We start from the raw sequence: 23,762 nt of genomic DNA on the forward strand, positions 1-23,762 counted from the left end.
CTCCTACTTTATCTTACAGGCAGTGAGTGGTCTGTGGTTCAGCTGTGTTGAGGCTCCATGATAAAGTTGACTCCAACTACTGTAAGGGCTTCGTGGCCACAGAGCAAACATGCTCATGAATCATTGCATAACACTGGAAAGCCCAGTATGGTGTAGGACTAAGGACAGAAGGTTTCAGGTTCCAATCCCCATGAAGCACAATGGGTTGACACTGGACCAGTCACATCAGCTATTTTCATGTATGTAATTATTGCGTAGAGGAAGGGCAACTGGACCCCACAGCCCCATCAGCATCTCATGCAGGCAGCATACACTCAAACACATACTCTGACCAGTATGTTCTTAAGTAGAACATGAGAAAGGGCCACCTAAGTGTATGCAGGCAACTAGGACTCTCTTGGGCAGGGACTCTGGTGTTCTGAAGCACCTACAAATGTGTGAATACATAAGCTCTCATCACACCGATGTTGGAAGGTGTGGCTGGCATGGCAGCATCAGTTGTGTGCCTGATTCTGCCTCATCCATGTGATGATTGTATCTCAGCTTCTATCTCAGCTTAACTTACTTCACAGGGTGGCTGTAAAGATAGGAGTGGAAGAGAGGGGGAAGTCTGGGGTGGCGGGGAGAGAAGTATTTTTTGCTGCCATGAGCACTTTGGAGGAAGGGTGAGATATAAATGTCACACACAAAAATACACTTTTTTTAAAAAAAATAATTTTTATTAAGTTCCTTACAGATATAACACATATCACAACAAAAGAAAAACAGGGGGGGGGAAACAACAACAAAAAAGAGAGTAAAAACAAGGTACCCGTAAATACCTAAACACCTAAACAACACAAATTAGTTAATTATCTAGACTAATAATAATAATAATTAATAAATTTTATTTATATCCCGCCCTCCCCTGCCAGGCTCAGGGCGGCTAACAACAATAAAATAGTACAACATTCTAAAATCATTCATTATAAAATTAATTCAAATCAAATTGATGGCAACCATTGGGCTAGAGTTCTGTGAAGATTGCCAAAGGAGGGAGTCAGGCTGTGCCCTGGCCAAAGGCCTGGTGGAACAGCTCTGTCTTGCAGGCCCTGCGGAAAGATGTCAACCTCATAAACATATTTTGGGCTTCCTCTGAGCCCTCCCATCTGAATTTCCTTGTAATTAAAATGTAGCAGTTTTCTGATAATCATTTTTTAAAAACACAATATTCCAATTAAAATAAAATTTCTTAACTTTCCTTAAAGTTCTAAATCTTATTTATTTAATTAACTCTTAATTTAATCATAGGCCTATTTTGGTACTTTCAAGTAATTTCTAATTTTTAATATCACAGTATTTATTCAAATAGTCCTTAAATTTCTTCCACTCTTCTTGGTATTCCTCTTCTTTTGGTCACGGATTCTTCCAGTAAGGTCAGCCAACTCCATATATTCCATCATTTTCATCTGCCATTCTTCCATTTCTTGGCTATTAAAATTTGAGCAGCAGTTGTGGCATACAAAAATAACTTTACATCTTTCTTGGGCAGTTCAGAACCTATTATTCCAAGGAGAAAAGCCTCTGGTTTTTTTTAATAAATGTATATTTCAACATTTTTAAAAATTCATTATAAATCTTTTCCCAGAAGTCTCTCACCTTGGAACATGTCCACCACACGTGATAAAAGGTACCTTCCTTTTCTTTACATTTCCAATATATATTATCACAACTGTGATAAATCTTAGCTAATTTAACCGGAGTTAAATACCATCTATACATCATTTTCATTATATTTTCCTTTAACATCGTACATGCAGTAAATTTTACCCCTTTCTTCCATAGCCTCTCCCAATCCTCCATCATTATATTATGTCCTACATCTTGTGCCCAATCAGTCACAACCGATTTAACTGGTTCATCCTTTGTATGCCACTCCAACAACAGATTATACATTTTTAGACATGTTTTTAACATTAGTATCTTAACAATTCCGTCTCCAATTTGGTTTTTTCTGTTGCAAAACCATTTCTCTTATCAATCTTGAATAATTCATTAATTTGATAGTATTGAAGCCAATTCACCTTGTCTTTAATTTGTTCAAACGGTTTTAATTTACAGCCTTCTCGGTCCTCTATCAATAAATCAGAGTATCTCAACCCTTTGTTTTCCATATTTAACTTTTTTTGGGCCTGTGCTTCCGTTGGAGAGATCCATTTGGGTGTTTTTCGTAGTAAAAGATCTTTATATCTACTCCAAACATTGTATAGCGTTTTCCTAATTATATGATTCTTGAAACCACTATTATCCAATCCCTCCAAATCCAGGAAATCTATTATCCAATCCCTCCAAATCCAGGATCTCTTCATTGTCTAATTGTAGTCTTTAATCCATCAGAAGGCCGCAGCTTCAAAGCATATCTTCAAATCTGGCAGGGAAAACCCCCCTCTTTCTCTCACATCGGTAAGCAATTTATATTTAATTCTAGGTTTTTTCGCCTGCCAGATAAACTTTGACAACTCCTTCTGCCATTCTTTAAAACATTTAATATTATCAATAATTAGTAGAGTTTGAAACAAGAACAACATTTTCAGCAGTACATTCATATTAATCACCAATATTCAGCCCATAAGTGTGAGTTTTAGATTTGTCCATATCTCTAATTCTCTTTTAATTTCATTCCCTAGTTTTACATAATTGTCCTTATATAAGTTCTTCGCCATTAAATTCACCCCTAAGTACTTAACTTTTTTTTGAATAGGTCAGGCCTGTCTTTTCAATAAAAAATCTCCTTTCATCATTGTCCAATTTTTTTTCTAAAACTTTGGTTTTGCTCTTATTTAATTTGAATCCTGCCACCTGCCCAAACTCCCGAATCATCTCCAGTGCTTTTATTGCACTGGTTTCTGGATCCTGTAAAGTTAAAACCAACTAATCAGCAAAGGCTTTTAATTTATACTGTTTGGATCCTACTACAAAGCCCTTAGCCTCCTCTTCTTTCCTCAACATATTTAGCAAAACCTCCAGAACCGAAATAAATAACAGAGGGGAGAGTGGACACCCTTGCCTGGTTCCTTTCTCAATTCTAATTTCCTCTGATACCACATTGTTAACAATAATTTTAGCTTTCTGCTCAGAATAGATCGCCTTGATACTATTTAAGAATTCTTGACCAACCTCAATTCTTTCTAAATTTCTTTCCGTAAAAAGCCAAGAGATATTATCAAAGGCCTTCTCCGCGTCAATAAACATTAATAAAGCTTTACAATTTCTTTTAGCTTCTAATCTTTCCAATATATCAATTAAATTCCTAATATCATCTTTCATGTGTCGTCCAGGCAGAAATCCTGCCTGATCCTTATGAATATACTCTGTTAAGACCTTCTTCAATCTATTAGCCAGAATATTTGCAAAATTTTTATAATCCACATTAAGTAATGAGATTGGTCTGTAATTTTTAACATCCGATCTATCATGGTCTAATTTCGGTATCAGGGTTATATGAGCATCTTTCCAGGTTTCAGGTGCTTTCTCCCCTCTTAAAATCTTACTACACACATCTGCCAATGGTTGAATTAGCTAATCTTTCAGAGTTTTGTAATATTTGGCTGATAACCCATCTGGTCCTGGGGCTTTGAATAGTTTCATCTGATTTATAGCTGTCTCAACTTCCTGTCTAGTAATCAAACCATTGAGTAGGAGTCTTTTATCTGTGGGAATTTTCTGCAATTCATTTGTATTAAGAAATTGCTCAATTTTATCCTTGTCTTCTTTACCTTTTTTATACAGTTTAAAATATTTCTGAAAACATTTCCTTATGTCTGCAGGGTTTTCAACAGATTTTCCATCAGATACAATATTTGTAATGGTATTCTGTTTCTGTCTCTTTTTTAATTGCCAAGCCAACAATTTTCCACACTTTATTTGCAGATTCAAAGTTCCTCTGTTTCATTGTTTTTATTTTCCCTTCTATTTCTTGATTTATGATTTGAGAAAATTGAATTTGCAAAGCTTTAATTTATTTTTGTATCTGTTGGCTCTTTGGCATTGCTCTCAAATTCTTCTCTTTTTCTTTATCGAATTCTATTGTATGAGGAAACCTCTCATTACAGCTTTACTAGCATCCCAAATGACTCTTGTTTCTACCTCTGTATTCATATTTAATTCAAAATAATCTCTTAGAGTCTTTTGGGCCTTGCCAATCATCTGTTCATTACTCAACAACTCATCATTCATCCTCCATCTGCAGACATAATTTCATTTCCAAAAACACTGCATCATTATCAGAACAAGTCTTAGGGCAAATTTGAGTTTTACAGACCCTAGGGACCAGATCTCTAGAAATCCATAAATAGTCGTTTCTCAAAAATGTTTGGCTTGAATTTGAGAAAAAAAGTATAATCTCTTTCCGAAGGATTCCTTAGCCTCCATATATCTGACAAGTCATATTTATCCATCATATATATATAAAAAAATCTTTGGTAACCTTCCAGAATTTTGAAGTTTTTGTTCTTGTGACTTATCCATAAATGTTGAGGCTACCCCATTCAGGTCACCCATTAAAATCAATTTGTAATCCAAATAGTCTGTAAGTCTTGAGTCCAAATTTTTTAAAAATTCCACTTTACCATCATTTGGTGCATAGATTCCCAGTAAAAGAAATTTATCGCCTTGTGCTGTAATCTCAACAGCAATGTATCTCCTCTCCTCATCCTTAAACATCAACTTGGGATTCCATTTTTCTTTAACATAGAAAATCACACCTCTTTTTTTAACTTAGTCCGATGAAATAAATTCCTGTCCAAGTTTCTTATTCTGTAAAATCTTTCTATGAAGTCTAATAACATGTGTTTTCTGTAAATAGATTTAAAGCCATCCTGATTTTTTTAGGCCCCTGCCCCCAGTGAGGAAGGACTTTCCAATCCCAGCTCTTTTACGTTTTTCTCCAGAAATCTTTCTTTCTCTCCCACAGTTCTTATTCTTTGTTTTCTCCCTTGGAACTTGAAAGAGAGACCTTCTGGAAACTCCTACCTAAAAAAAATATTCTTTCTTCTTAAAGCAGTCGCCAAATCTGTGTAGTTATTTCTCAGGGCCAAGAAGTGTTTTGGGATCTCTTTGAACACGATTATCCCCTTCCCTTCTATCTTTAGGCTTTTTTTTATAATAGTGTCCTAAAATGGTGTCTCTTTGTTCCTTTGTTTTAAAAATGACCATACAGTCATGTGTAATCTTGGAATCCTTTTTCAGCCCAAATCTATAAGCCTTATCAATCCAGGAATTTACAAAAATACACTTATGAACACAATCCAAGAGAGAGCTGAATTGTTGAAAGCATGAAATCTCTTACTACTTAACAATTTGAAAATACTGTATGTACCAGCTCTAGATACAGTAGCCCCCATGGCTGCTACATACCAGTTACAAGCTCAATTTGGGTTCCAAATATAACTTCAGTTCATACGATTCATTTTATCTTTACTTTGGGGTAAAAGCATTTTATCCTTTATTGACATACACACATAAATATTTCTTTCGTTTTTCTTTTTTCCCCTTTTCTTTTTAAGAGGAATGCAGATCTATAAAGCACAGCAAAGTCTTCTTGCTGCTTGTTCCAGTGTTAACTATTGTGCCCCTTTGGTGGAAATAAAGGAGCACATGTGTAATAAAGTCCATTAACTTCAAAGCATGTTTTCCACTGTCAAATTCTTATGTTGGTTTTCTTACTATTTTAGCATCGGGTGGTAGAAATTCTTCCATTTTCAACGACAACCGTCATACCACTCCAAACACATCAAGTATGACACAAGCAACTCCGTCTAAAATACTTCCATCTCCCACTGTTCACACTAAAGAGGCCCTGGGTAAGTTTATGGTCCTTTCAAAACAGGAGTATAAAACCTGTGTTTTCATGTTGGCTGTGGGGGAGGGGAAGACCTCTTCTCTGTGGCTGCTAGCCGCTGACCAGACTACAGTGGTACCTCAGGTTAAGTACTTAATTCATTTCAGAGGTCCGTTCTTAACCTGAAACTGTTCTTAACCTGAAGCACCACTTTAGCTAATGGGGCCTCCTGCTGCTGCCACACGATTTCTGTTCTCATCCTGAAGCAAAGTTCTTAATCCAAGGTACTATTTCTGGGTTAGCAGAGTCTGTAACCTGAAGCGTCCTGTAACCTGAAGCGTATGTAACCCGAGGTACCACTATAGTTAAAAATATTGTCTTCAACAAAACAGACTAGTGGCAGAGGGATAGAGTGATCTGTTCCCCCATTTCTGCCAGCCTTCTGGGTTTTTGTGCAGTTGTTGTTGTTGAGACTTCAATTCTTCTGCAGTTAGCACTGAAATCAAGTGGGCTAGTCAAACAGGGATGGAGCTATTCATCCCTCTTTTGCCAGTCTGCTCATTCACCTATATGGAATTCTTGGTTACCTATGGCTATCAAGGTAGTACTTAAAACCAGTGCTTTTTATCTGGGGGGTACGCAGGGGTACGCATACCCCTAAACATTTTGTGAATCTTTGTCCTTTTGTCCATTTACTGCATTTTTTCTCCCCAATTTGAACTATAAAATGGTGATTTTCTTGAGTCAAAATGAGAGTGCCTCTAAACATTTTTAAAGGGGAAAAAAAAGCACTGCTTAAAACAGGGCTTTAGGAAACTGACATTTCCAGCAGTTACGTCCTATTGCATTTCCCTAGAATGGAGGTGTGAAATGTCAATTAATTTATTATTATTATTATTTATACCCCGCCCTCCCTAGCCAAGACCGGGCTCAGGGCGGCTAACACCAAATCTAAAACAATTGGTTGAAATACAACTTTAAAAGCAAGATTAAAATACAACATTAAAATGCAGCCTTATTTCAGCAGAAACTCAAAACCTTTTTGGGGGATGAAAACGTCAAGTCTTCACCAAGGCTAACTATCCAGACTGGTCCTATGTGGGCCAGAAAAAAGCCAGGGAAGTCCCCAAGTAGGAGTTCCGTCACGGAAGGAGAAAGGAAAGAGGGGAAGGGAATCAAGTTAATTCCAAGCCAAAAGCCAGGCGGAACAATATTAAAAGATTCTCCAGAAGATTAGTAGAAATCAACCAACGGCAGCTCAGTTTTGAATATATATTTCTGCATTTGTTCTGAGAAAAGGACAAAAGCTAACATCCAGCAAAGTTTATATCTTCTCTGGAGGCACATCTTTGGGTCAATTTGCGCAGGGTCTTGATCCTAGTTAACATGTGCAAGCCTCTTTAATAGGGTAGAAGCTGGGACTGTGTGAATGCAAATTGACTACTGAGCTCAGATAGTTTCTTTGGTGCAGAATGCAGGTAGCAATCCTCTTGCAGCTCACGACGAGCTATATTTTTGACTAAGTGTATGTGGGGTTGGCTTTTTTTAAAACCTGGCATCTGTTTTTAATTTTTCTTTTTCCTTTGCTAGGATTTATCATGGATGTCTTCCAAGCATCTTCCTTCAAAGATACTACTATACTTTCAGAAGATGAAGATGAGTTTGAAGCCTACTGTAGAAATAACGGTATATATGTCTATAGATGTTGGGGAGTTGAACCGGCACGTTGCATAATTTTTTTTATTGGTATATATCTAATCCTGAGTGTTATAAAGCTAAACAAGTGCCTTGTTGGCCAGACATGGTCTCTACTGTTGTTCCTTTGTGGGTGGGTGGGGGACCAGTCACAATAGGGAATTTTTTTTTGAGCAACCAAAATAGTGAATACATTTTTGAGTTCTCAGGGTTTTTTTGTTTTAAAGGGGGGGTGCTTGGAGAGAAAAATCCGGGTATGATGTTGTGTTGGGATACTGCCAGGGAGATAAAGTCCATCTGAGCCCCCAAGCTCGGTGCCGGACGATCCATCGACCTCCCGTAGTCACGCAGTACCAGCAATTTAGCGACACTAAGCCTCAGGCTTAGTGCACACTCTAACAGCAGAATTCACACAGCAAAAGTTGCACAGCATGAGAGCAGAATAGCATATTTACAGTTTTATTCAGCGTAGGTCAGAACATGAGAAGACATGACCGTCTGCTCCGACTGCTCAGGCAAAACAGCCAGAAAACGAAAGGAACAGACAACATAAACATCCTGTGAGACAGGAAACGCGCAGGCTGTTATACAAACATCCTGCTCCCTTTTAAGGTGGAACGAAAATATCCTAACATCCTCCCCCTTTCCGTGTAACCTGTAGTACCTGTGGTTCAACCCAATTGCAACCTTTGTGCGTAAACCTTAAGTTGTTCTCTGTTAACAACCTTAGACAACAGATCAGCAGGAATTTCATTTCCTGGCATGTAGGACACCTGAATGAGTCCTTTCTGAATACACTCTCTTGCACGATGTAGCTTAATCTGCAAGTACTTGGTCCTTTGCTTGCAACTCTCCGAGTTCAGCAAAGCCAAACAAGATCTATTGTCTTGATACACTTGTATAGGACATTTCACAGAAACCCCAATGTCCTTAAACAGTTGCATCAACCATTCACAATCCATGAGTGAAAATGACAGAGCATTGAGTTCTGCTTCACAGGAACTTAGGCTAACTGTTGTCTGCTTTTTGCACAACCAGTCAAACAGGCAGTGGTTGTACATGTAGCATACTCCAGAAGTGCTTGTACCATCCGTGGTGTCACTTCCAAAACTTGCATCTGCAAAGATTTCAAGACCTCCAGTCTTCTGACTGGTGAACCTCAGCCTGTAGTGCATAGTCCCTTTCAAATACCGGGCTATGCGCTTCAGAGCTTTCCAATCCTGAACAGTAGGATTGTTAGCATGTCTGCTCAGCAGGTTAGTGCTTACAGCAATGTCAGGTCTCGAACATCTAGCAATGAAATTCAACTTGCCTAGAATGCATCTGTACAGCGTTGTGTCAGAAAACGCTTCAGCAGTACTATCTACCTGGTAACCTGTCACCATCGGTGTGTCTGCTGGATTTGCATCAACCAAATTCAACCTGGTTAATACATCAGCAATTTTCTGTGTTTGGTGTACCAGAAAATTACCTGCTTGGTCCCTCTCCACCTGCAGAGAAAGATAGTTGGATACCTCACCAAGATCCTTCATGTCAAAGTGCTCCTTCAGCTGAGCTAGGGTGCTTTGGTAAAAAGCCTGATTCTTCCAAAACATCAGAAGATCATCAACAAAACATAAACAATACAGTTTGTTTTGCCCCTCCTCCTTGACAAACACACATGGATCAGCTTTGCCCTGGTGAAAACCTAGAGAGAGCAATGTCTCAGTGAGTTTTGTGTTCCAACACCTGGCACTCTGCTTGAGACCATATAAGGATTTCCGCAGTTTACAGACCATTCCCTTCTGTATCTGCATTCCATCAGGTGGAAGCATGTACAGCTGCTCGTTCAAAATCCCGTACAAAAAAGCTGTATTAATGTCATGATGGGAAACATGCAGTTTCTCCTCCGCAGCGATCTTGAGCATCAGCCGAATGCTCATATTTGACCGTGGGTGAGTAGGTCTCGTGGTAATCCTGTCCTGGTACCTGTGAAAAACCTCTGGCAACCAATCTGGCTTTGTGTCTGACAACCTTGCCATTCTGGTCTGTCTTGGCCTTGAAGACCCATTTGCTGCCAACCAGTCTCATCCCTGGGACTACCGGTACCAGCTCCCAAGTTTGGTTCCTGTTCAAGGAATCAACTTCAGCCTTCATGGCATTAAGCCAAGGCTCAGCATCTTTAGAGGTTAACTCCTGAACCTCTTTGAAGCTTGAAGGTTCCCACACCTTCTCTGAGCTACTAAGAACGGCAGTTGCTGTCTTAGCAAACTCATCAGCAAATCTCTTCGGAGGTTTGCCTTTGGTCGCCCTTTCAGACCTGCGAACCAGACGCAAGTCTTCTGGACTCATCTCCTCCTTCTTAGGAGAAAAGTGACCAATGGTGAACAGTGGTTCTTCCAGTTCATTGTCACACTCATCAGATGGTCTGACTGAGGCCTTTGCGCTCTTGTAGTCTGCTGTGTCATCACTGTCACTGACAGCAGCAGCAGCGCCGCCCACTGAACTGGAATCCGAACTCTGATCATCATCATCATCATCCTCAGTTTCCTCAGCTTTCTCAGCATGATCTGCTTTCTTCACATCACCTTCATCCTCCTCTGGGTAACTCTGGAAAATTCCCACATTTTCCCCCCACTTAGGATTGTACTCAACACTCCTTGTGAACTTTACAGATTTAGAGTTAGTCATCCATACCTTGTATGCACCTTTTTCGTACCCCATGAACAAACCTTGTGCCCCACGCTTCCCAAGCTTGTTGCTTTGTGGGGTGTGTACCCACATGTCAGAACCAAAGATTCTCATGTGCTTGACATTAGGTTTCTTACCAAACATTTTCTCTTAGGGAGTGCAGCCAATAGGTGATGACAGTCTCCTGTTAAAAGAATAAACAAAATTCGCCAGAGCCTCCCCCCAAAACTTCTCAGGGAGATTGGCATCATGCAACAAGGTTTTTATGCCTTGCAGCAACGTTTGATTTGCTCTCTCCGCAAGCCCATTCATCCATGGCGATCTAGGCGTTGACATGTCATGCTGGATTCCCTTCTCAGTCAGGAAAGCTTCAAACTGCTGAGAAGTGAATTCCCCGCCTCGATCAGTAAACAGACAACCGATACGTTTACCATGAGCATTCTCCAACCAAGCACAGAATGCCTTGAACCTAGGAAATGCTTGCGATTTCTGCTCGAGCATAAACACATGAATGTACCTGGAAAAAGAATCAATTAGAACCATGAAGTACCTTGCTCCTCCCAAAGAGGGCACTAGAGGCCCAACCAGGTCTGCATGCACTAGCTGGTAGGGTTTGGAAGCCTGCCTGCTAGACTCCTTGCCTTTTGGAGCAACCTTCACCTTGTTCTCTGCACAAGATACACATTTCATGTGAAACTTACAGGGTCTGATGTCCAAACCTTCAACCAACCCAGGCATCTTGGCTAGCGCTTGCCAAGAGAGGTGACAAAATCTTCGATGTGCATCGTGAATGCATCCTGCATGAAGAACCTTGTTAGTTTGTGCAACACAACAAGTATCAGCATTAGATATAACAGCATTGTCATCATAAGTTAGACAGAACAAACCATCTATCAACTTTGCATGCAAAATGTCCTCTTTGCCTTTTCTGATGACACAGACAGTCCTCTTGAAGGAAACTTCAAAACCACGCCCATTCAGCTGTGGGACACTAAGCAAATTGTCCGCAGCTCCTGGAACAAAAAGTACATCTCTGATGGTAGTATGCAGACTTGCAAGTTTCACAGTCCCAACTCCTGCAGCTTGCAAAGTCCTTCCATCAGCCAGGTGGATCTCTCCATCTTGAGGTGTGAAGGAGATGAACAGATGGCGGTCTTTGGTGAGATGGCGCGTGCAACCTGAATCCACAACAAACCTGGCCTTGGCCTTGTTTCCCACCGGCGTGGGCTTTTGCAGCTTGCCTTTAGCCTTTGGTGAAGCTGTGCCAGCAAACATAGCCTTGTTTTCCACTGGCGAGGGCTTTTGCAGCTTGCCCCCCTGCTCCTGGCCATCAGACGTGCCTTTAGCCTTTGGTGGAGCTGTGCCAGCAAACATAGCCTTGTTTTTCCCTGGCCTTCCACTCCCCTTCTGCTTCGGGCCATCTGCAGGCTTTTTCTTTTGTTTATTTCCAGTCTTTCGACAAAACTTCTGAGTATGACCTTGGTTCCCACAGTTCCAGCACTTCACAGCTGCCAACGCTTTGGCTCCCCCTGGAGGCTGGAATGCTGTCCCACATTGCTCCCCCTGAAGCGCACAAGCCGATTCAGCTGCATTTCTCCTGTCGTATTCGTTTTGCAAAGTCGCCAAGACCTTTGTAGCAGTGAGGTCTTGCGCAGGGAGGGTCGCCAGCTGACTTGACACGGCATGATAGCTTTCATCCAGGGAGTCCAGGATGAGAATTGCAAACAGTGACTCAGGCATATTGAAACCTCTCTGAGTCAATTCCTGTCGGAGATGCTGCAAATGTAAAACGTGGGCTCTAAGGTCTTCCCCTGGCTCCAAACGCTTCCTGTGCAGCTTTCTGAAATAAAGCAACACAGACCCAGCCTCTTGTCGGAGATGACAGGCTCTAAGCCCGTCCCACATCGCACGGGCACTGGCCTTGCCAGCCAGGGTGATTAACTCTTCAGGAGCTACTGAGAGCAAAATTATCCCCATGGCTCTCGAGTCCTGTGCCTTCCATTCATCTGTCACAGGGGCTGGGGGGGTCCTCAGAAATAGTATTCCACACACCAAGCCTTCTCATCTGGCCCTCACAGTACCTTGCCCAGGTCTGATAGTTGTGGCCATTTAGCTTTAGTGGACACGGAGCAGCTTCAGAGGATTGTAAAAGATCCATCTCAGCTATTTGCTTTAGCCGTGAGCCTTTATGCCTTCAAAAACGGCTTATCTCGGCAGCCCATAAATCACGATGCCTCTGGCTCGGCTCCCAGGCCAATTAGTCTTTGCCGGACATCAAAAGCCTTTTCCGCGGCATCCAGAAAAGCCTCTGCTTTCACTTTCCCAGCACATACCTCTCAGCAGTCTGTCGCTGTCTTACTCTCCTGCAAGTGCCGTGAATCTGGGCCCGAAACCTGTTGTTGGGATACTGCCAGGGAGATAAAGTCCATCTGAGCCCCCAAGCTCGGTTCCGGACGATCCATCGACCTCCCGTAGTCACGCAGTACCAGCAATTTAGCGACACTAAGCCTCAGGCTTAGTGCACACTCTAACAGCAGAATTCACACAGCAAAAGTTGCACAGCATGAGAGCAGAATAGCATATTTACAGTTTTATTCAGCGTAGGTCAGAACATGAGAAGACATGACCGTCTGCTCCGACTGCTCAGGCAAAACAGCCAGAAAACGAAAGGAACAGACAACATAAACATCCTGTGAGACAGGAAACGCGCAGGCTGTTATACAAACATCCTGCTCCCTTTTAAGGTGGAACGGAAATATCCTAACATGTTGGACGTCCCAAACTCTGTAGAGTTTTGAAATGGAATCCAGCAGGTGTTAGGCAAACTTAATTGGATTAGTCTTTGTACCTAGGAAGCTGCCTTTTCCCAAATCGGACCATAGATCCAACTGGCTTGGTATTGTCTACACTGACAGGTAGCAGCCTTCCAGGTTTTCAGGCAGGGGACTTTTGTAGCCTTACCAATAGATGGATTGACTCCCAGTATGTTTCCGAGCACAATTCAAAGTGTTGGTGCTGAACTTTAAAGCCCTAAATGGCCTCGGTCCAGTATATCTGAAGGAGCGTCTCCACCCCCACCGTTCTACCTGGACACTGAGGTCCAGTGCAGAGGGCCTTCTGGTGGTTCCCTCACTGCAAGAAGCCAGGTTACAGGGAACCAGGCAGAGGGCCTTCTCGGTAGTGGCGCCCGCCCTGTGGAACACCCTCCCACCAGATGTCAAAGAGAACAACAACTACCAGACTTTTAGAAGACATCTGAAGGCAGCCCTGTTTAGGGAAGCTTTTAATGTTTGATGCATTACTGTATTTTAATATTTTGTTGAAAGCTGCCCAGAGTGGCTGGGGAAGCCCAGCCAGATGGGTGGGGTATAAATAAATTATTATTATTATTATTATTATTATTATTATTATTATTAAACCTAGGACTTTATGCATGCAAAGCAGATGCTCTACCACTGAGCTAAGGCCCCTTCCTTGTATAAAAAGCAACCTCAGGATACAGAGGCTGCTGGGACAAAGACCCGATAATGTCTCTCCCTCTCCCTCTCCTCCCCGCTTCTCATTTGTTTTCAATATACATGAGGCCCTGGTGAGGCAGAGATTAGATATAAGGAGATACATGAGAGTCTTTATATTAGTCAAGCTGGAGTGTGAGTTTAGTTGATGTGCTAGGTAAAAAACAACCATAGAAATCAAATTGGGTAGTATTTCTTCATGCCTGAAGGGCAAAACCTGCATTTGTTTAATTCCTGAAGGTAACTCAAACCTCTGGGAATAAACATGCCTCATTCTGGCTTTACAGGGAAAGTAGATAAGGAAACGCTATTTAAAAATGGGTTAACGTGCAAAGCAATTCTTTGGGAAGTTGTTTCTCAAAACCAACTTTTTTTCTCACCTGTTCCTTTCGAACGAAAAGATGCTCGCTGAAAAGAATGGGATTTCCCCCCTCAGTTTCTTTACTTCAGAGTTGATACCTGATTTGGTAAATTGATGCCTGTTGGCAGGGCCAGCCTTATTTTTTTTGGTAAGCTACTCTGGGAGTGTCCTGCTTGAGCTCCATGGAGGAAGGGCAAGGTAAAACTGTAATAGACTGTTCAGTTCATAATGTTATCCACAGTAGTGGAGAGATCAGTGTGCAGAGGGTTGTCTTACCATCATTTTCTCTCCCTTCCTACTAAGAAAAGCCAAAATCTGTTTATCTCCCCCTCCCGCCAGAAGCTTGGCTCTGCCCTCGCCGGTCCTGGAAGGAGCCTTTAAAAAAGTCCCATATCCTTTGCGCCTGTTCATTGGGGGAGATAGGAAGCCCAGAGCACTTGTTCTTTAGATGTCCCTTTTATGAAGAGGCACCTAGTAAGACCATTGATCCCCTTCTGGTGAGGCTCACTGACCTCCCGGAAAAGCAAAAATTCGACCTTTTCCTGTTAGGCAAAGATCATAAGACGACCCGGATGGTCGCCAGTTTCTGTGTACAGACCTGTAGCCGCATACCATCTCCTGACTCAAACTAGTCTGTTAAGAAAATCCCCAAACTTGGTTCCATGGGTGACTCTGGGTCAGCTCTCTGCGGTAGTTTATCTTAAAGTTTTAAGTATCTGTACGCTTATCGCATTTATAAATTTAAAATTTATTGTTGTACATTGTTTTAATTGTTTGTTTTCCTTCTGGGACTGTCCCTGCAAGTGTGTTTTATAAGCTGGTCTCCAACTGTAATAAATTATCTATCCATCTCCCCCTCCCCCCTTTTCTGACCTTTTTAGGACTGGACAAGGCTTCCAGCGTTAAGCCCAGTGCTCCTGTGGCACCACCTGCCTTTACAATCTTTGAAGACGAGAATGCAGGGTGAGTTGAACTGTTTGCAACACCTGTATATAGGAGCCAGTGGCACTATGTTATCTCAGATAGCCTCTTGCAGCCATCTTTGGGCTTCTCTCAGTTCAGGCAAAATGTCTCACCACTGTTTCTTTCAATGTTACGTACACTGCCGTGCATCTCAGAGTGGTCCAAAGGTGTGTGATGCTGCCGCACTGCTAAAGCTACGTAAGGATCAGACTGATCATTACCTAGATAGAAGGTTGCCTGGCAGTTCTCTAGAATGGTTCTGAGTTTCCTGAAGAAAGAGCAGGGTATGTAAAATAAAAGGAGCCAGAATGAATTAACTCTTCTCTTTCGCATCTTGTTGATACTTCCCATAGTAAATATCTTTGAAATCCCATCTGGTTGGCATGACTAAAGGGTTGAGGCCAAATGACTAGGTACATTACTCTGGCATTTCAGATGGGGCTTAAAAGAACATGTAATGAAGTGAGAGGATGCACAAGTCTCTGAGCTGCACATATAAGCATATATCCTCGTCACCATTAGCATGTTCTGCGCCTGCAGTGAGGATGTCAGGTTCATATTTACTAAAAAGGCAACAAAATGAAGTTGTGTGACTTGCAAACCTGGCTTGTCGAGAACAGTGGCCATTTTGGACCGTCGTTCATTCTCTGTGTGAATTGCTCTGCCCGAAAGATTTGCTCCTGAATTGAACTTTTCCTTTCAGTGTTCCTGTGCATCCCCCAAAGTTGACAGGATCCAAAGTCTTTGGAGAACGTCCCACAGTCAGCTGTGCTGCCAAATCAGCAGTAAGTGAATGGCATTTATAACAGAGACATAGATCAAGGATTTTGAGAATGCAGGATTCTTCAAGTGTTTTGAGAGAATGCTCCCAGTCGTCCTCCCACCCCATATAGAGCCTTGGTGGAATTATGCTGCCTCACCCCTGGGGCATGCTTCTTCCTTACTACTAAAGGTAAAGGTAAAGGTACCCCTGCCCGTACGGGCCAGTCTTGACAGACTCTAGGGTTGTGCGCCCATCTCACTTAAGAGGCCGGGGGCCAGCGCTGTCCGGAGACACTTCCGGGTCACGTGGCCAGCGTGACATCGCTGCTCTGGCAAGCCAGCACCAGCGCAGCACACGGAAACGCCGTTTACCTTCCCGCTAGTAAGCGGTCCCTATTTATCTACTTGCACCCGGGGGTGCTTTCGAACTGCTAGGTTGGCAGGCGCTGGGACCGAGCAGCGGGAGCGCACCCCATCGCAGGGATTCGAACCGCCGACCTTTCGATCGGCAAGCCCTAGGCGCTGAGGCTTTTACCCACAGCGCCACCCGCGTCCCTTCCTTACTACTAGGTGTTTGTAAATTAAGCTTCAGATCTGTGTAGGGTACAAAGTGGGCTGCCACAACGTGTGCTGACCCCTCTCTACCTGTCTCCCCCACTTCCTCTCTGTGTCAACCTTTTTATTTTTCTTGTCTTTTGTTGTTTCTATTAAACAAAGGGAAAGAACTAAATAAAAAGCTTAATTGAGAAAGAGCTTGGGTTGTCAGATGACTAAAGAAACCATTGTCGATTGATCATAGAGTTTTAATTGATTTATGTATAGCTGCTTAAATTTGCATATGAGGAAAATCAAACATTTTAAAGAAAGTGTTTGGATGTGGCACTCACGTGTCTTAGTAGGTGTTGTCTTAGGAGAGGATCAACCCAACGATGGTGAGCCAATAGCCCTGTTGGACTACAACTCCCATCATCCCTGACGGTTGGCCATGGTAGCTTGGGCTGATGAGAGTTGTAGTCCTAAACAGCCTTGGCTCAGATGCTGGCGTCCAACTCTGAGGGCCTTCTGGCGGTTCCCCCACTGTAAGAAGTGAAGTTATATGGAGCCACCCTGTGGAATACCTTTCCGTCATATGTCAAGGAGATAAAGAACTATCTGACTTTTAGAAGACATCTGGGAAGTTTTTAATATTTGATGCACAGTTGTGTTTTTAGACTATGTTGGAAGCTGCCCAGAGTGGCTGGGGCAAATAAAATAAATTTTAAATAAAATAAATGAAAGCCCTGGTGAGCGATATAACAGGCCACCCGGCTATGTTCACTTTGTGAGGGCATACAGTTGTTGCAAGAGTTGATTATTCCTCTCCCGATTGCCAAACTGTGGTTTGGTGTTACATCTGAATGTATTTGTTTATGTGCACATCATCACACATTTGCTATGTGCATCTAGCCTGCAACAGGGGAGATGACACTTGTAAATCTTCTGCTATTGCCAAACAAAATAAAATCCGGGGGTGGGGTGGGGATTTTCCTTTATATGTCCCTAACTTTTGGGATGTGAAATTCTGCTTTCTGCTTTGAATGGAAAGGTGGATGTAGCTTGTGTGTTGCTGTCTTTAGGAGGTAAATCCGCCAATGGAGGGCCTGAAGGATGACTGCACTGTGTGGGCTAATTTCTGCAACAAGACCCTGGCTCCTACTCCAGGCAGCACAGGAGATTTTGCTTGTGCTGCGCAACTTGCCTCTACGCCATTCCACACCATTCCACTGTCTGCCTGTCAACTGACTCAGGGTAAAGTTTCTGTCCTAGGAGGAATATGTCTAAGAATACAGGGCTGTAAAAAATGGTCTTCCTAGGCGAACTTGCCTGACTATAAGCACTTTATTGCTGGCCATTCTGCATCTAACGAGAAAATGCCAGTTAAGCTTGGTTTGCACCGGTTATGTCGAAACCTGGGTGGGATTGTGTTAGTTTATGAGTCCTGACTTCCTAGGGAGCGACAAACCACAACCTTGGTTTCAGATGCAAAGCCGAGCTTAATTATGGCTTTATGGTTTGTTTCTCCCAGTTGCACCAGAGAATGCAAGATTCAGCAGTATAACAACAGCTTGCAGCTCCACTGGATTCCTTAGTTGCCTTGTGCCCATTTTTTAAGAGAGAAAAGGCGGGGGTAGAAAATGTTCAAATAAATAAATGGCGATGTTTTGAATTATAGGGAATAAATGTGTATCCCAAGTGCTCAGTGTTTCATCCCAGTCCTTTGGCTGAATCTCCATGCCTTTTCTTTTGGTCTCTGTCATTTAGGCTTGTCTTTTCAAATAAATGTTGATGATGCCTGTCAATGAGAAAATCTTGTTTTTCCCCTGATTTAAATGACTTAACCAGAATCTTTTTTCTCCTGAAGTAGTTGAAGACCCTTGGAGCAACAGCTTAATTCACCAGCTTCTGCTTGGGCTGCCCAAGCCAATCAGTGCCTACTCAAATACTTTTGACTGGGAATCAGGGCTTCCAGTTCTCAAACCGAAAGCTGAACTCAAATTGGGTAAGACCTGCATACATACTATACTTGGTTTCCCCCCCACATATGTCAGTTTAAACTGTGTGATGTTTAAACAGATTGAGGTTGAATCCTGACAAGACAGAAGTACTGTTTTTGGGGGACAGGAGGCGGGCAGGTGTGGAGGATTCCCTGGTCCTGAATGGGGTAACTCTGCCCCTGAAGGACCAGGTGCGCAGCCTGGGAGTCATTTTGGACTCACAGCTGTCCATGGAGGCACAGGTCAAATCTGTATCCAGGGCAGCTGTTTACCAGCTCCATCTGGTACGTAGGCTGAGACCCTATCTGCCTGCAGACTGTCTCGCCAGAGTGGTGCATGCTCTGGTTATCTCCTGCTTGGACTACTGCAATGCGCTCTACGTGGGGCTACCTTTGAAGGTGACCCAGAAACTACAGCTAATCCAGAATGCGGCAGCTAGACTGGTGACTGGGAGCGGCCGCCGAGACCATATAACACCGGTCTTGAAAGACCTACATTGGCTCCCAGTACGTTTCCGAGCACAATTCAAAGTGTTGGTGCTGACCTTTAAAGCCCTAAACGGCCTCGGCCCAGTATATCTGAAGGAGCGTCTCCTCCCCCATCGTTCTGCCCGGACACTGAGGTCCAGCTCCGAGGGCCTTCTGGCGGTTCCCTCACTGCGAGAGGCCAAGTTACAGGGAACCAGGCAGAGGGCCTTCTCGGTAGTGGCGCCCGCCCTGTGGAACGCCCTCCCATCAGATGTCAAAGCGATAAACAACTACCTGACATTCAGAAGACATCTGAAGGCAGCCCTGTTCAGGGAAGTTTTTAATATGTGACATTTTAGTGTATTTTTCATCTTTGTTGGAAGCCGCCCAGAGTGGCTGGGGAAACCCAGCCAGATGGGCGGGGTACAAATAATAAATTATTATTATTATTATTATTATTATTATTATTATTATTATTATTATTATTTGGACAGAGGTCTGAAAGAAGTAGTCAGTTTGCATTCACTGGAGGATGCCAGACAGAAAGTGAGAAGCTGGGACTTGCATTTTGCAAGAATAATGAAGTCTTGGGCTTTTTTTTTACTCCAAAGCAAAGTTTTTGCAGAGCATCACTGTCTACCTTGCACAATACTAAATCAGGGGTCTTCTGATGTACAGGATATGGTGCAGAATTCATCATCCTGAGAAATTAAGCTTTCATGGAGTTGCTTAATTCTTAAAAAAAAAAGTAGTTAGCTCTTATAGCAGCTACAATGCATGCTTGAAAATGTGTAGGCAGTTCCTGCATCAATCTCTGAAGTCACGAGACTCAAGACAATGTACATACCTAGGTTTCCATATGGTTCCCTGTCCACACGCAGACCTGCTTGACCTGTTTCATGCACCTTCATACCAGTCTCTGGGACCTTGGTTCCATAGAATTCCTGGAGGGGGTACCACTGTCAGGCCAGAAAGTTAGCACATGAGTTTGAAATGGGTCATTTCTGCTGTATTCTAATTCCTTTTTCTACATTTCCTCCTCTTCTTTCTCCTTGCCACTTGCTTAGCAACCACATCCTTTCATGTTGACTGCTTACTGGGAGAAGGAGCTTTTGCACGCGTCTATCAAGCGTCTGTCCTTGATATGGACAACACAAAAAATAATCGGAAAGTCATACTGAAAGTAAGTGGGCTTTGGGCTTCAGTGGCTTATCTGAAAACAAATGCCATCTCGTACTGCTGTTGTTTAAAGGTCAGGTGTGGATGCTTCCTAAGCAGACCCTTCTGTCTTTATGTACTTAAGGTTATAAAGAGTTTAAAGGTTAAGACCAGGAACTATACTGGGATAAGAGAGTGTTGGGTTGCCACTTGCTCTGTATGTTTCACACAGATGGGTTGATCCATGGTACAAGAGACACTTCTGCCCTGTGGCCATTGCACCTTTTGGCAGAAGGTCCTATCTGTAGTAGGATTTGCAATAATTTTTATTTTATTAATAATTGTGTCCACCAAGCCCTTCTCCAATCCCCCCTCCCGAATCCCCACCATTCAGGCAAGTGCCTAACATGCATTCATGAAGTCACTTTTTCCTGCAGTGGTGGTGGGTTTTTCCTGCATGTTGCTCCTCCCACTCTCCCATGAATCTCTGCTGAAAATGAACTCAACATGGTTTGTCCAATGTTCTCTTTTCCTTTGGTGGAGGAGGAGATCTATAGATGAGTGGGAGCAGCAAGCCTTTCTTGGGTCTCCTCCATTCGCTGCAGAAAATGAACTTGCCCTGGGCAAGAGAAAGCGACTAACAAATTCAATAAATAATACCGTATTGGCCTGAATATAAGCCGCACCCAAATATAAGCCGCACCTTTAAAATTCAAGGGGGGAAAAGAGGGGGAGGAGACAATACCCGAATATAAGCCACTCCCTTAGAATTCCGCACCCACACCCGTTCCGTTTTACTGTATGTCTGTTTCAGCAGTGATATCATAAAAGCCAATTTTTGTAAGGTTGCAAATTTAAGCTGCACTTTAACTTTTCACGTTTGGAATTTGGAAAAAAAGAGTGAGGCTTATATTTAGGCAAATACGGTAATAATAATTACCTGAAAAGTGTTTGTGCATTTATTTGCAGGTGCAGAAGCCAGCGAGCCCCTGGGAATTCTACATAGTAGCTCAGCTAACAGAAAGGCTTAAACCAAGCTTGCGCCATCTTTTCATCCAGTTCTATTCTGCTCACTTTTTCCACAATGGAAGCATTTTAGTGGGCGAGCTTTACAGTTACGGGACTTTGCTGGTGAGTGCGGTCTGGGTATCAATGAATGTTAGCTTTACTGCGGGTGGTCTTGGTCCAAATTGGGGATATAGGACTTTTTCCAGCCTGTGGGTCACATATACAGTGGTACCTCGGGTTAAGTACTTAATTCACTCTGGAGGTCCATTCTTAACCTGAAACTGTTCTTAACCTGAGGTACCACTTTAGCTAATGGGGCCTCCTGCTGCAGCCACGCTGCCCCCATGCGATTTCTATTCTCATCCTGAAGCAAAGTTCTTAACCCGAGGTACTATTTCCGGGTTAGCAGAGTCTGTAACCTGAAGCGTCTGTAACCTGAGGTACCACTGTACCATTCTGGGCAAGCTTCTGGAGATCACATGCCAGTAGTGGGCGGGGTCAAAGGCAAAAGTGGGCGGAGCAGTAAATGTGAAACTCGCCGTTGTACAGTAGGCTAGCTTCTGCACACACTTGTGTACCCCCCTCTGTCCTCCATCCAGGCAAGCAAGAAACCTTATCAGGGATCAAGGGCATAGTCTAGCCAGGCAAAAACACTTAAGGAAGGGCACAAAGCAGGGCCAGTGAAGGATGTGTCCTAGGGAAGAGTCCCAAGGGCCAGATAGAGAGGTGCAGAGGGTCGTATTTGGTTTCCTATCTTTGGTCTAGCATGTTCATGTACAGCTTCCATTGTAGCCTGGCTGTATGCATGTTTACGCAAACGTTCATTGAAACATGCTCCTTGGTTCAGCATATGTAGGATTTCAGCCTTATGCCTTAATTTGTCCACTCATGGCTAGGATCGTTCATAAGCATCTTCTCTTCCCCACCCCCAACTCTCTCAACTTCAGAACACCATAAACATATATAAAAAGCTGGTGGAAAAAGTGATGCCCCAAGCGCTTGTTATCTACTTCACCATACACATTTTGCACATGGTCGAAGAGCTTCACAGCTGTGGCATAATTCATGGCGACATTAAACCCGACAACTTTATTTTCAGTGCAAGGCAAGTATTTCACTTGTGAGTTTTACCTTTTTTTAAAAAAACCAATCAAAATAACCTGCCTTGCCGTATTGGAAATAATGGTTCAATTTCTTTGAATCGCAAAAGGTTTTTGGACGACGACGCCTGCGATGTGGATAGCGTGTCTCATGGCTTGACCATAATTGACTTTGGCCGAAGCATAGACATGAGCCTGTTCCCTGCAGGAACTGTATTCACAGGAAAATGCAAAACATCTGGATTTCAGTGTATTGAGATGATGACAAACAAGCCATGGAATTACCAGGTATGGGGCAAATGCATGGTTTTTATCTTTGTATATGCAGTCTGGGACATATCTCTGCTTCCAGGTTCAATGTCTGGCATCACCAGGCAAGGAATATTTCCTGTCTGAAAGCCTGAGAGAGCTGCTGCCAGGCAGTGTATAAAGTTAAAGGGACCCCTGACCGTTAGGTCCAGTCGCGGACGACAATGGGGTTGCGCTCTCATCTCGCTCTATAGGCTGAGGGAGCCGGCGTTTGTCTGCAGGCAGCTTTTTGGGTCATGTGGCCAGCACTAAACTCAGTGGCCAAAATTTTTGACTAGGTATAAAGCAGCAACGTTGGTGACAGACGCTGCGCAAATTAAAAATCTATTGGTAGCCATTGAGTCTTCATTTCAATCAGGACTTCTAGCTCGCTGCTTTTGGAAGGCTGGTGGTATGCAGAAGTACTAAAAAATATCATTAACTTTGAACATTCAAAATTCACACTAGGCGGTGTGCTGGTTAGAATGCTGGATTAGGACTAGAGACCTGAGTTCAAATTCCTTTCCAGGTATGAATCTCACTGGTTGACCTTGGCCAGTCACCAACTCTCAGCCTAACCCTACCTCAGAACTGTTGTGAAAATAAAATTGAGGTGGTGGTGGGGAAATTTCTGTGCCACCCAGAGCTCAGTTCCAGAAGGGTGAGATCTGAAAAAAACAAAAGGCCACACCAAACTGTAAGATTAGATTTTGAAAACTACATGTACAGCAGTTCAGAAGCATGGGCTAGTTGAAGATCACCAGAAACATTGAAGAATATATTAATTTTTCCTTCCTGTGTAGCTGTGAAGCTTTCTACAAGCATGTCCTTATTTTTTAGACTGATTACTTTGGTATTGCTGCAACAGTCTACTGCATGCTGTTTGGCACATACATGAAAGTGAAACAGGAGGATGGAGTCTGGAAACCTGATGCTGTCTTTAGGAGGTTGGTCAAGAACAAGTCTTTTTCCAAAATGTCTGCCTTTGGGGTAATGCGTAACATGTCTACGCACCTGCTACATATTCCTGTGCAGTCTGGGGGGGATGTTTTAGGAATTGTACTTTGTTCATGCTGGGCATTGACTTTTTTTGGACATTTGTTACTTTACCCTGCATGGGGGTATAGTCAGCAAGGCAGCCTATAAATAACTAAATAAAGAAGACTGCAGTTAAGCAACAACCAGTGATGTCAAAGACCCTTGCCTCCTAGACTTTAAAAGCCTGCTGGCATAAAACACATGTTCACCAGCTTCTAAAATCAGAGGTTGCCTATTGGCACACTTGCCTGCACATTGGTGTTTCCCACCCCTTGACCGAAACTAGGCTTGAAAGAAGCATTTTACTTTTACTCTTTTGCACTTGTGTTGGGTAGTATCCTGGCTGCATGTTAAATGGGTGAAATCTTACCCAGTGACTAATAAG

General features: G+C 42.9%; 1 protein-coding gene across 2 annotated transcripts in view; it reads left to right on the forward strand.

The window, feature by feature from the left end:
- Positions 1-23,762, forward strand: part of BUB1 (BUB1 mitotic checkpoint serine/threonine kinase) — a 36,943-nt gene that overhangs the window by 12,554 nt on the left and 627 nt on the right. The window contains exons 12-22 of one of the 2 annotated variants that reach the window (XM_053383464.1): positions 5,712-5,840; positions 7,409-7,504; positions 14,941-15,022; positions 15,726-15,807; positions 17,401-17,572; positions 18,186-18,323; positions 19,853-19,968; positions 20,913-21,074; positions 21,899-22,056; positions 22,162-22,339; positions 23,180-23,286. In XM_053383464.1, coding sequence (XP_053239439.1) covers positions 5,712-5,840; positions 7,409-7,504; positions 14,941-15,022; positions 15,726-15,807; positions 17,401-17,572; positions 18,186-18,323; positions 19,853-19,968; positions 20,913-21,074; positions 21,899-22,056; positions 22,162-22,339; positions 23,180-23,286 — 1,420 coding nt within the window. The remainder of the gene's footprint in view (positions 1-5,711; positions 5,841-7,408; positions 7,505-14,940; positions 15,023-15,725; positions 15,808-17,400; positions 17,573-18,185; positions 18,324-19,852; positions 19,969-20,912; positions 21,075-21,898; positions 22,057-22,161; positions 22,340-23,179; positions 23,287-23,762) is intronic. The other variant, XM_053383465.1, reaches the window with a different exon arrangement.

This window comes from Podarcis raffonei, chromosome 3 (genome assembly GCF_027172205.1).
Source record: "Podarcis raffonei isolate rPodRaf1 chromosome 3, rPodRaf1.pri, whole genome shotgun sequence".
Classification (NCBI taxonomy): domain Eukaryota; kingdom Metazoa; phylum Chordata; class Lepidosauria; order Squamata; family Lacertidae; genus Podarcis; species Podarcis raffonei.